Source organism: Caenorhabditis briggsae (assembly GCF_000004555.2).
Source record: "Caenorhabditis briggsae complete genome, chrII, whole genome shotgun sequence".
Taxonomy (NCBI): domain Eukaryota; kingdom Metazoa; phylum Nematoda; class Chromadorea; order Rhabditida; family Rhabditidae; genus Caenorhabditis; species Caenorhabditis briggsae.
In genome coordinates, this window is record NC_013486.2 from 9555540 (window position 1) to 9568848 (window position 13309).

The window sequence follows — 13309 nt, forward strand, 5'->3', positions numbered from 1 at the left end:
CAGAATATCAAAAGTGTTTTGTCAGTTGACACATATCTGATATCGTGCATAGAAATTGGGGTAATAGAGCTCAAACTTGACTGATTTTGATAATCACAGTTTCCACCATTTTAACTTTTTTGAAGAGAATGATAAAAACAGAAATTTCAAAAATACTGATGTAAAAACCTAGATTTTCAAAATTGAGTTTTTCTGTTTTGATACAGGACAACACAGAAAAAATAGTGGTTCTTATTCTAAAAGTACTGTGGAAAGCAATAATCTACGTAATGTGGGTAACTAACAATTATAGGATGCACTTTTGTTGCTTCCTCTCCCAACGATAATTTACCGTAAAACCAGAAATAGAAGGGACCCCACACTGTCAAATTTGAGAAATTGGCTCAAAATTGAAAGTTAGAGAGGCCTTTCTATGAGGTTTTAAAGTAATACGTTTTTCAAATGTTTTTTATTTAATTTTTTTATTTAATTTCATATGTTTCATTGGAATTTTTTAGACTCCTCGAAGTAATAAAAATTGTGTTTTGACTCTGCTTTCTTTCAGTTTCTTTCTGTTTCCATCCATTTCTATTCACTAAATTTCCCCCAAACATTTACTCTCCCACTCAAATTTGAACAAAAAAATTCTGACCCAGATCTCCCAAAGTTTTCCGATGTTTGCTCTTTTCTTTTCTATTTTTTTCGCTCTTTTTGTTGTGTTGGTCCCACCTTCTCCTTTTTCATATGACTCATTCATGTCTATCGGAAAGAAGAAAAAAGAGAAAAGACCCCCACATTTTCTTGCCAAAATGAAGCCGTTCAGACCACTGGTTGCCTCAACGACGCCGCCTGCTCCACATCGATTTTGTCGTGTCACCTGCTTGTTGCACATTCCCTCACTTCTAGCTGCTTCTCTTCATATTCTTCTCGCTTCTTTTTCTCATTCCCTTTTTTCACGAGACTCCCCGGCATATGCTTTCTGTGATTCTTTTGTGATCGCCCTTTCTTTTTCAGGATAGCAAGATGACTGAGCTGAACTCAAGCTTGTGCCAATTGAACTGGCTAATTGCCAAAGGTGGAATTGGAGATGTGAATGGTCCGGAGATGTCGTTAGTTCCAGAAAAACAACCAATTCTAGAGGTATGATAAATTAGAAAGAACGATATCAGCTGGGATCAATCTTTCAGAAAAAGCTTTTTTGAGAGCCTATAAATAACTAATTCACGGTCTATTATTGAAATCCAATCATACCAAGTAGTTCTTATAATTAGGTTTGAGGGTGGCACCTGCATCTTGATTTGCATCATTCAATAATTCATTCTGTGACCTGCACCTGTTACGTCAACCCGAAACAATCCCGAATTCCAGGTGGCTTCAGCTCCTCAAATTGCTCCAGGAGTTCGTCGTAAAATTTATGAGGGACCCGACAAGCCACCATATTCCTACTCTCAACTCATTCGTTTTGCCATTGAAGACTCTGTGGACAAAAAGTGCACTTTGGCTGAAATCTATTCGTACATATCGCAAAGTTTCCAGTTTTATCGTGAGAACCGGAATCCCAGTTGGAAGGTACTACTCCGGAAATTAAATAGCCAGAGGATTATTTTTCTTTTCAGAATTCAATTCGACACAATTTATCGTTGAATAAGCAGTTCAACAGAATTGAAAAAAATGATGGAGATAGACGTGAGAAATAGAGAAATTCTTATTAGAAAGTCCTTTAAGTTTTTCAGGTGGATGGTGGGTTTGTGTGGAACCACCAGCAAAGAAGCCACGGATTCTGAAAGGAGATCCAGTTCGTGTCAATCCAATTTACGAGCACTTGTACAACAGTAAGAATCATAGATAGGGTTAAAACCATTTGACATGAGGAATAGAGTGGCCTAACTTTCACATTATTATTTTTCAAAGCCACCATAGTTGATAGTCCAGAAATGGTCTAACATACACCTGATGTGTTTTCTAAGACATTTAGCATGGTTAACTAACTTTTGCAAGTTTCTAGGCCACCAACTTTTATGGCCTAGAAGTTGCCTGATATTTACCTGGCGGGTTCTTTAGGCGATTTTAAAATGGTGGCTTAGCTTTCGCAAGTGGTACTTTAAGCCACCATAGAAAATGCCTCAGAAAACATACAATTTGAATATCGGACCATCACTAGGCCATTTACCATTGTGGCAATTTTCATTTCGGAATTTCAATTTACAAAAGTAAATGTTAGGCCACCAGCTAAAATAGTCTAGAACGCACTATGCCCAGAAAAAATGTGTCTCGAAAAACACACACTGGTTATAACACGACTTCTGTTTTCAGATAAACAACAAGAAGTCCACGAGGTCATTTACTCTCCTGTTCCAGAACAAGTGTATCTTCCGCAAAACGACGAAGAAATCGTTATCCAAGAAACGGAGCTAACGGTATACATAGCTACCAAAATCAAGTTCTAGCTGTTCAAAATTCGATTTCAGGAGCAAGAGATAATGGAACTCAATCTGTTTGAATCATATGATCTGAACTCTTCTTTCCGTGACGTCTACAATCAAATCTTTGAGAAGCCAAAAAGTCCGAATGAGAAGAAACAAGTGAGTTTTCGATTCATAGATCCAACCAAAATTCTACCTTTTCTTTTATTTAATTTTTTAGGCGGCTCAAATTGACTGGTTGAAAATAAGCTTGGAAGCTGCTGGTCTGGATTATCATGATGAGCAAGACCTCAGAGAAATCGACACCGTCAAGCTAAAAGATTACGTTTACAACGGTTTCCCTTCGGAATGCGACAGTGATGCTTCAACTCCAAGAACAGATTTCAGCCGTTCGTTTTTGTTTGATCAAAAATCGAAACTCTAATTTTGTTTTTTTTTTCAGGTCACTCCTCTTCCGATTCATGCGTCTCCAACTCATTGCCAGTTCACGGCGAGGAATCAGACGATGAGACTGACTGGGATACTTTGATCTGAATTTAAAATTTCGATTTCAATATTTTTTTTTCGATTTTTTGTTCTAACGTTACTGTTCTCACATATTTTGTCAAACGGTCACCTTCTCTTAATTTGTTCAAAATTTTGTAACTAGTACAAAATAGATAATACTAATTCAATGAATTATTTTGGGGAACAAACTTTTTACCAAAAAGACAAATGAATGTTCAAGTCAGAAGGAATAAACGGTTCTCCGTTTTTTCTCACATTATTAAATTTGAACCAAAGAAAAAATTTCCGGGAATTCGTGAATTTCGTTACGTTCGAACAACTTCCAGTACCGGTTTTCGAAAATCAGCTCTAACGATATTTAAATACACACTACGGTTTCATGTGAGGAATATATGTAGTGGCCTAACTTTCTTAACATAGTATTACTAGGCCACGAAATACGCTAACATGCACTTGATGTGCTTTCTAGACCATTTAAACACGGTTGCCTAACTTTCACAGGTTGATTTTTCTAGGCCGCTATGGGAAATGTCCTAGAAATCGGCTGATGTTCACTTGGTATATTTTTAGGCCATTTTAACATGTCGGTCTAACTTTTGCCAGTTTAGTTTTCTAGGCTACCAACTTTTAAGGTCCTTCGTTCGTTTGAAAACTGTTCGAACGAAATGTAAAATTTTTTGAACGAATTTTCTAAGTTTTCTTCTAAACTTCGTTTGGAAAATTTTCGGAATTAGCCATTTTCGAAAAAAATATCTCAAATACACACTGATCGTTGCTGGAGGTCTTTTAAGTTTCCTATCTCACCTACCGGACCTTTAAAAAGCCTTGGAAAAGTCTGAATCTCTATCAAAAGGAAACTTGGTCAACTTTGAAAAGAACCTCTGAAGGAAATCAAATAAATAATTAATGATGTCGTATATGAATTCATCGAGCGTCTCCTCCAGAGTCTGGAGTCCAGACACCTGTAACCTTTTCGTTATTTTTAACTGGTCAAACAACCAGAATCTACCGCATGTTTTTGAATTTTTTTTTGTATCTCTATCTACAATTCTAATTCCCCTATAAGTCAAAAATTGTTCATTCCAGGAACTAAGCGAAAATTCACAAGTATGAGAGAAAAACAAGGAAGAAATACAAATTTTATACAAGTACTGTTGGGGAGGAGGGAAACGGCAAAAATCAACATACAAAAAATTAAATAAAAAAGTAGAAAACCGTTTGAACGAACTGTTTTAGAACCGAATTCAAAATACAACACTACACAGAAAGAGGAAAATGAACCTGACAATTGTTTGAATGATAACTGAATTTCTGAATTTCTATACAAAATCGTGAGTCGGGGGATCAGAATGCCGGGACCAGTATGAGCACTAAAAGATGTCTAGGATGAAAAGCGAAGATATGGAAAGCTAAATGAAGCGGGTAAGGTATGCAGAAATTGGATAACAAAAGAGTTATTGTTGTAAAGTTAGTCTTGCCATTCGAAATCCACAATTTTCTTCTTCAAATCAGCGGCCATTTTGGTACCGTAGTCACTGGAACACTTCAGATTGCTCACGTGGTTTCGGCACATCGTCTGCAAGAAAATACATGTAAATGTGGAGTCCATTGAGGCATACAAACCTTTTTGCACTCGTCACAATTTGCACACTCGGCAACACTCTTGCATTCATCGCAGACTGATTGACGCCAACGGATTTTTGATCTAGAAACGCAAAAAAAATTAGTTTTGATGTCATCTTTTTTATTAAACGATTTACCTTTCCTGCTTAAGACAATGTCCATTCATCTGTTCATGTTCCTTGATTTGATTCAAATTCATCGATGTAGAAATGACCGATCCGTATACTTGAGCTGGCAAGTATCGCGAAATTTTGAGTTTAGTGAATACACTGTTTCCTTCCGAAGCGAGTCTTTTGATCAGTTTCTGAACAACTTCTTTTCTGCAGTGATGCTCGAACGCAGCAATCAACATTGTGAGAATTTCATCAGCTCGGAGTACACTGTAATAAAATGGTTTTTATTCTTTTTTCTCTGCAGAAAGATCAGATGATTTGAAACTTGATCAGCAGCAGCTCAGAAAAGGTTTCTAGTTTTCCCACGGCTCGGAAAGAAAAGTGGAAACTCACTCTAAATGCTGACGAATGATGAAGTTCTGGCATGCCTCGATGACTGGATCCACTTGGTATTTGTTGGAGAGACGGAGCACTAGAGCAAAGTTGCTAGCTGAAAATATTAGACTGCAAAAGTTATAATTTGGATAGGAAACCCACAATTGATCATTGACGTATCGTGTACAGCTCTGAGGAAACAATCAATGTCGTTCGATTTCTCGTCCACAATTTCTCTTGACAAATCCATCTTTTCGAAATCTTTTCCAAAACACATTACATTGAAAATCTGAAAACTCAAATAAGTTCTCAAAACTTCTGTGGATAGAAAAATACAGGTGAAATTCGACTCATTGATTCTGCATCAATAAGGAATGTTTCCTTCTGAACGAGTAATTTGAATGGACGATCAATGCTGGAAGAGGATGCGATGAAGCAGTGTGGCTCGTTCTGGAGAACTTCGGCCGCCATTTTTGTGGTGGTTGACACGGATTTTCTGCAAACTTGCACCATTTTTTCTTCCGGTTTCTTTATTTTTTTCTCTAGACTTGAGAAAATGGGCGGGATTTGCCTTCCTTCTGGAAGAAGATAGAGAGAGACGAAACCTGAGAAGGTCTCGATGACGCCAATCGGAGGGTAAGATAATGAATAACAGAATAAGTAACGAGGAGTGCCGGTGTTGGGTAACATTCGTGGAAAAAAAAAGAATGGAAAGGACCGGGCGTTTTGGACTGGTCTTTGACTGCTCAAATTAGCTGGAATTGGATACCAAGTGATGGGAAAAAAGAGAAGGCTGAAATTGAGGGCAATTAGAGGTAATGAATAGATTTAAGACGAGATTCATTTTGCAGCTATATAAAAATGATGATCTCGAAACTATTCATTTTGAATCATCAATTTACCGTAAATAGTTTGATTGAAGCCGACCCAAACCGTCAACTTCAAGCCAATTCATCTCATGTTCTGTAAAAGATATCGAAAAGTAATCAACTACCAAAATCTTTATCAAAATATCAGCAATATTTTATCAATTGACCACTTTTTGATATATTTTACAGGAACATAGATATATGGGTTCAAAGTTGACAAATTAAGGGGGTGGGGGAGAGTTCTACTAGAGGGTTTACGGTAGTCTAGAAATTTCGAGTCTTGAATTTCGAGTCTCAAATCTTCAGAATGAACAAAAACTAGTTGCTTATCGGAATTATTCCAAATGCCAAATAGCGGAACGTAAATGAGATTTGGAGGAGTGACCTTCTAGCGACATCAAGCTGTTGGCCTTCAAGATCGAGAAGAGAACATTTGCAAGAATTTTGCCCGACGTTCAAAATTGTTACACACTACTTTTACGTCTTCAACCTAATCCTCGCAGACAAAATGGAGGTCTACAGGTCGGGAAAAATGATTACCAGAGAGGCGAAGGGCGCCGCGCATTTTGCCTTATTGTTTACTTTTCGCGCCTGTGAGTTTGTGCTGAATTTTAAACAAAATCGACACTGAGGTAAACGATTGAACTTCGAGGGGAAAGAGCACAAATCGTCTGTGAGACTGTAAGGAGGCATAAACAAAAGAAGGAAAAGAGAAATGAATGGATTTTTGACCTTTTGTCATTGTCATCTAATTTCTTTCCCAGAAGAACAGATCATCAAAACACTATAAAAACAAAATAAGAGGTCGGGAAGAAGAACGGAAAATGAGGGAAAAAAGAAAACACTCATTTTATGAAGAAGGGGACAAACAGTACTAGTAGATAAGAGCAAAGAACATAAAGGCTCTTTTTTCGTTGTAAATGTTTGACAACTGAGATTAACACTCAACGGAACACATGACACACACAAAAATGTATGGAAGTAAAATAAATTTATGGAAATTACCTTTTTTGCCGAAAATCACATGTTTTCACATTTTTCGTGTTCCTAGGACCGAAAAATGTTTTGCTGTTCCCCTCTATTTTTTCTAATTTCCGCTTTGTGTTGTACCCAGAAAAAAGGAAGATTCCCACTCTTGGAATGTGTTACTTCCTTTTTTGGGTGAAAGGACATCTTCCTGCCCAATTCTTTTATTCCCGAACAACAACAACGTCATAATTGGATTAGAAAAGGTTTGAATCGAAATTTCAGGCTGTGAAGATAGACAGTTGAGACTTTCCAATCACGAAAAGACAACTGAGAAAGACTTTACAACACAAAAGTTGGGTGGTGCTTTCGGGAAAAAGATTGAGAAGGGAGGAGAAGAAAACGAAGAAGACATGTGTTGTCATTCGAACTTTTTTCAGCTTCCTCAAATGACTCTTGTGATAAGAAAAAAAGATAAATGAAAGTATTTTTTGAAAGGGGGAAGTGAAAAGAGCTAAAACAAGTGGAAAATAAGAAAAAAAGGAGGAGAAATGAATGGAGATTGAGTGAGAAGAACAATGAATCCTAGAAATCTGTGTTTTTGTTTTCTGCTCGATCGACTTCAAGATTGGAGACGCGACGACTCTAGACCCCCACCAAACACGCGATCCACTTGACCATTTGGGACAGAAAAATAGTGATTGCTTCCAAAAATACACATAGTTCAGCCCAAGCTCCTACTTTTTATCTTCTTTTTTTTTTGTTCGTTGCAGCCGCGAGCAGAAAAGTTACTGTCAGGGAAAAAAGACACACATGGAAACCGGCAGGCCTCCGCAGATTCTCGCAGATTTTCTTTTAGAATCTATATTTTTGGACCAACTAAAATAGATGTGATGGAACTTGACGATTACTACAAAATGAAAATAGTTGAAAAACTGTACCTTGTCTATGAACAAAGTTATAAGCCATAGAGTGACTGAGCCGTGTCCTCTTTTTTTCTGCTCGTTTGATCTGTAACTTTGTTCATAAACAAGGCACATGTTTCCAAATAGTATCTTTTTTGTAGTGCTTGTCGAGCTCTATCATACTTAATTAGTTTATCCAGAATTACTGATTCTAAAATAAACTATGGCAAAACCCGTGAAGGTCCAGCAGGGCCCGTTTTGCAAGAATGGAGAAAGGAAGACAAATGGCAAAACAATTATTTTTTTTGCTCGAAAAATTAAAGGAGGAGGAGCCAAACGGAATTGAGACTTACTACTGATCTATATTCGACATACAGCATTTAGAATGGTAAGTTAAGTCACGAGTTACATGCAACTGGAACAAAGCGAACGAAAACATACGGGGGCGTTCACGACCATAAAAATTTGAATGTTGCAGTTAGTGGAGGTTGTTTTGATGTATGTAGTAACGGTAAAATCATGATCTGATTAATTTGAGGAAGTAAATTCAGAACTAGACTGTCTTGATTCGAACTTTTCAGTCTACTGACCCGACAAGTCAGATAAGAAATGAAATGAAATTTGGTGTCTATCTGTTCGAAGCATCTTTATGTTTTAATTGGTCACAAACGAATTAGGTGGCAGAATCGAAACTCCGCCCACATTTTTTATCGGGTGGTTGGCGAGAATAAGAAGAAAAAAAGAGAAAAAGTATCACTTACTTTCGTTTTATAACCTTTTTTGGGGTGATAACTGGTGCCGAGAATGTAGCAGAGATAGGAGGTAGAGTACAAACAAATGAATTATCAGGTAGAATAATTTTGCAGCGAGCAGATGATTGAGATCTGATGAATGAGCAGCTTGTAGTAGCTGAGACTTCTTCAATAGGCTCGAAGATTTCCAGTGGGATTGCTTCGTCGATTCCAAAATCAGAAGAATCATCTTCATCAATATCAGAGAATAATCCTGAATCAGTGAGCTCGACTGGGATGTCTTGAAGTTTGTCGAATGATTGAACAACGATGTCAATGCATGGAAATGATGTAGTTTCTTCCACAATTATTTGAGGAATTTCAACATTTTTGAAAGATTCATCTTGTTCCATTTCCTCCACTTTGTCTAGCACATCACTGAGAACATCAACGACAACTGTGGAAATAAGTTGCCCATCAAATTGGAGTAATTCCGTCGGATCGTCCTCCTTACATTCAATTCGAATTTCCACAAAATCAGCTAGGAAATCCTTTTGACTCGGACTGAGTTCCTCGTTTTGATCGAGGATTTCGATTGGAATTGAACGGAATAAACTGACAATCGGGTCAGTTAGAATTGATAGAAATGAGCGATCATTTGAATCAAAATGATCATGATGAAGATGATGGTGTGGATGCTTCAGATGAGATTGGGATAACACCATCTCGAAGACAGAAATAGGGACAGGGTAGAAGGGGAGAGAAAGCACAATTGGGACGACGGAATGGGATGATGCTTAGGTTGAAAGTTTTTTAGTGGTGGAGGTTGTGTGGATAGATGAGGGGGAAGGGCAAACAGTCAACGGATTGTAGCAGAAAATACGAAGAAATAAGAGAGGATGCATGGGGAAATAGTGTGGATTAGAGAGAGACGCAGAGATAGCTCGCCATGGAAAACCGATTCTTGTGACTCCGTGCTGTCTGCTTTGACACATTTCCGAGAAGAACGTTCTTTCTATTTTTCTGCACAAGGTTGATTGACCAATCAGTTATCTTTCGTTTTTCCCTTTTCAATATTTTTGGTCAAAGATCTTATCAAGTACACAGCATGGAATAGACAGTAAAATCAGATGAGTTTGTACTGACTGTCTACCCTCCCTTCGAAGAGGAATTCATCCCTTCTGATCGTCATCTTGTTCCATTTCCTGACTCATCTTACTCGATTTAAAGGATCAGATCAATTTCATTGAACATCAAATAAACTTCGATAGTGGTTTAATGGTTTTCTTGTTTCACCCCCTCCTTTCCTTGTTCTTGTAGAACACCCCCTCAATTCGGCGGCGGTGAAGAGGAGACCAGAGCTCTCGAAATACATATACTACCAATCTGCTACTACAAGTGTTTTTTTTGTGTGAGATAAAGAGCTTAGGACAGAAAGCCTACTGTACTTTTGGTTAACTTAAGGTTTTTCAAAAGTTCAATTCTATTTAGCTGTTGAGTGCAGCCTGAACTGCTGGTCCAAGAAATCACGTGAATGATGTGATTTTCAAAAAGCAAAGTATTGTGAAATATTTGTGGGTATAGTCACTGCGAAATGGTACACATAGTGTGTGCAGACCTAGATACTCTGTTTTTTGGAGTATTTGTTACTGAGAAGGTTAAAGGTCATTAGAAAAAAAGTGGGGAGAGATTGGAAAATATTTAGCCTCAAATCAATTACCGTAAAACCTGGGATAAATCTACCCCTAACTTTCAACTTCGAGCCAATTTTTCTCAGCTCCTGTCAAAGATATAAAAAGGTTGTCCACGGATGAATTGTTTATCATAATCTCACAAACATTTTCTTAGTAGGCACTTGCATAGAAATCGAGATAACTGAGCTCAAACTTGACCACTTTTATTATACATGTTACAGTAATCAAACTCCAGATTCTACAAATTCCTCAAACGGAATGTTAACTTTTTGAGAACACCAGTTTGCAATAAAGTGTTAGATATAATTCTTATCATTATTACAACTAAACTAGTTCTTCAAGACGAGATGAAGAAATACAAAAAAAGCGAGTGAGAGGAAAGAACAACCTATGGCATAGGGTACGATTTCTTTTCAATGTAAAAATAGGCGTACGTGTATATATGATAAGGATTAGCGAATCAAAGTTTACAAACTTTCACCAGATTATCTTGTTTTTTTTTTCAAAATTGAATGATGTGACTGACAAGTCAGATGAGATGATAAAGAGTACTGTACGACGAAAAGCAAACAATCCGTCGGATGATTTTGAACATCTCAAATGAAATTGACGGGGCATTTGTGAGCCTTTCTACTCGTTATCAGTCAATTCAGTTCCAAATTTTCTAAAATTTTGATTTCCCCGAATTGCCGAACAATGGATGAGAATTGAGGTGGTTAGGAATTGTGTGATAGACACTGATAAAAATTATTGTCCACTTTTTTATTGAAAGATGATAAGCATTCGAAACGGCTAGCAGAAGAAAAGAAAAGCAGTAAAAAGTAATGCAAACAACGACAAAATTGAATGGGAAATGGAGAAGAGAATTAGATGGGAAGTTAGCAGAAATAGAGGATCAAACAAACTGATTTGTGTTTATAGTATGGAACCATGTGCACCTACAACTATATTATAATCAATTAGAATAGACAGACATTCGAAGGGAGGGAATGAATAGAAAATTGAGATGGAGGGAGAATAGAATGAACATAATGATGAATAATAACAGTTTTTATGAGGGGAACAAGTGACCAAACTAGAATGGAAAAAGCTATGTTTGTGGAAACAAAATACAAATTCTTCTTGAGTTCTTATGAAGAAGGACAGAAAAACGATGATAACACTGACTTCAAGAAAGAAGGACAAACATGGTAAATCCTGAAAACTGCAATACCGTAAACTAATAGAACGATTCCGGAGCCATCAACTTTGATCTCATATATCTCATTTATTGAAAAGGATTCCAATAAGTTGCGAACTGACAAGATGTTAATCATAATTTCAATGATATTTTGTCAGTTGACCGCTCTTTGATATATCTTCCAGGAACCAAGATAAATTGGCTCAAAGTTAAAGTTAAGAACGCTAATGTTTACGGTATATGGATCGGGGGTGTTGGTCCAAAAGAAACAAATAAACTTTCACTAGCTTGCAGTTTTATAACAAAAATTTTTTATAACCAAAATTCTCCTATCTTTCCGCAGATTTTTTTATCGCGAAAGTGTTGATATCCTAACATTTCGAACATCCCTACCCTCCTTAAATACAGTTTACTTTGATATCATTTGACCAAGGAATTGTTGAGTCAATGTCAATAAGATGAGCTATCCGCAATAATTTTTTTTCCGAAAAAAACGAATCAACTACAGTATTCTTGGAATTGAATTATGAAACAAAAACATAGCGAATCAGATTGAAATCAAAACATCGTTTTCCCGAAATTCTTCTATCAGGAAGCATCTGTGAACAACAACAAAACAATTTACAGAGAGATAGAGAAGAAAGTGCATGACGCACGAAGCTTCTTTTTTTTCAAAATTGTTTGCCCCTTTGGTCGCCGGCGCTATGAAACAGCTGTCTCTTTTTGTCGATGCGTGTTTCCTTTGAATTTTTGAAAGATATCAATTTGAGGAAGACACGGGGGAAGGTAGACAGACTCCCAGACAGACTGGCGGACAAAATGTCTATGCCAAAAATATATAGAAGAATCTGGTATATTTCCGATCATTTTCGTCATCTTTTCCATGCCAAAAACGGCTTGTTGTTTTCCATCTTTCCTTCTCCCTTTCCCAAGGTTGTTCTCGCTTTACAAAAAAGACAAAAAAGAGAAAAAGAGAGCTGATATCAGTTCGGAGAATCTATTGAACCAAATTGAAGAAAAGTAAGGTGTTTAGAAGACAAGGAAAAACAAGGAGAAGGGCACAAAAGAAGGAGACGAAAATAAGCAACGAAATTGAAAAGCAGCGAAACCCATCGAGGACAATAGGACCCAAAATGTGGAATTCACGTGCTCCTTTGGGTCCATACCAAATGATTCGGGGTCATCAGTGTGAAAACGAGGGGACGGGTCGGAAAGTGTAAAAACAGAAAATTGAGTCGTTGCGATCTTCGGATCACATGTAATCTGATCGAGAGAGAAAAGCAATATTGTATGTTTCGTTTTGTTGATTTCATGTTCCGGCCATAAGAAAAAAGGAGCGTGGCCTATGGTAGCGGGATGAATCATCAGAACAGTATCGCATGAAATATTCTGGAAATTCTTTTTCTTGAGATTCAGATCACATGAGAGGAATAGAGAAGCAAACACATGGTTCGGGGTTCTGAGTCATTTATAACTTAAGGTCGTCTGACCCGAAATAGACTTTATCTATTAAATAAAGATTGCGTCGATGCTTTTTTTCTTGAGATATGGCAAGGGCTAAGCTTTGTGAAAAAAAACCACATAATTAAGTAAAATTGACGGAGTTAGCAGGAAAGATACTGAAGATGAGATGCAAAATTAAAGATATAGTTCGATTTCACATTATTCTGGTACAAAAAATCGAAGCTGTAGACGAGAAACGCTGTTGGTAGGTAACGACAACTACAGTAATCTAAAAAAAAATTTAATTTTCGGGTTTATTATCTCCGACTTTGAAAGTAACAGAAAACTCGACAAACAGCAGCGAAAATCAAGAAAATAAATACGGAAAATAAAAATGATTTCAGGTTACGGTAGCTGTCGTTGTGAGCCCTTCCACGGCCACCTCCTTTTTCTTTTCCACAGCTCCGTGCTTTATACAAGAACAATATCAAATTGATTCTT

General features: G+C 37.2%; 2 protein-coding genes across 2 annotated transcripts; one reads left to right on the forward strand and one right to left on the reverse strand.

Annotated features, from left to right (window-relative positions):
• Nucleotides 1-1002: 1002 nt before the first annotated feature.
• Nucleotides 1003-2936, forward strand: Cbr-fkh-8 (the record flags this gene model as incomplete). Its single annotated transcript, XM_045242510.1, has 8 exons — nucleotides 1003-1119; nucleotides 1348-1548; nucleotides 1596-1665; nucleotides 1713-1811; nucleotides 2293-2396; nucleotides 2448-2561; nucleotides 2623-2791; nucleotides 2845-2936. The coding sequence occupies 8 exons, from the start codon at nucleotides 1003-1005 to the stop codon at nucleotides 2934-2936; spliced, it is 966 nt and encodes a 321-aa protein (XP_045092262.1).
• Nucleotides 2937-4377: 1441 nt separating this feature from the next.
• CBG02586 lies at nucleotides 4378-9195 on the reverse strand (the record flags this gene model as incomplete). The annotated part of the gene is made up of 7 exons (XM_002630823.1): nucleotides 4378-4485; nucleotides 4533-4614; nucleotides 4670-4912; nucleotides 5039-5135; nucleotides 5183-5309; nucleotides 5357-5516; nucleotides 8522-9195. Coding segments are annotated over 7 exons (1491 nt in total), but the record flags the coding sequence as incomplete, so codon positions are not given.
• Between the last annotated feature and the right edge of the window lie 4114 nt (nucleotides 9196-13309).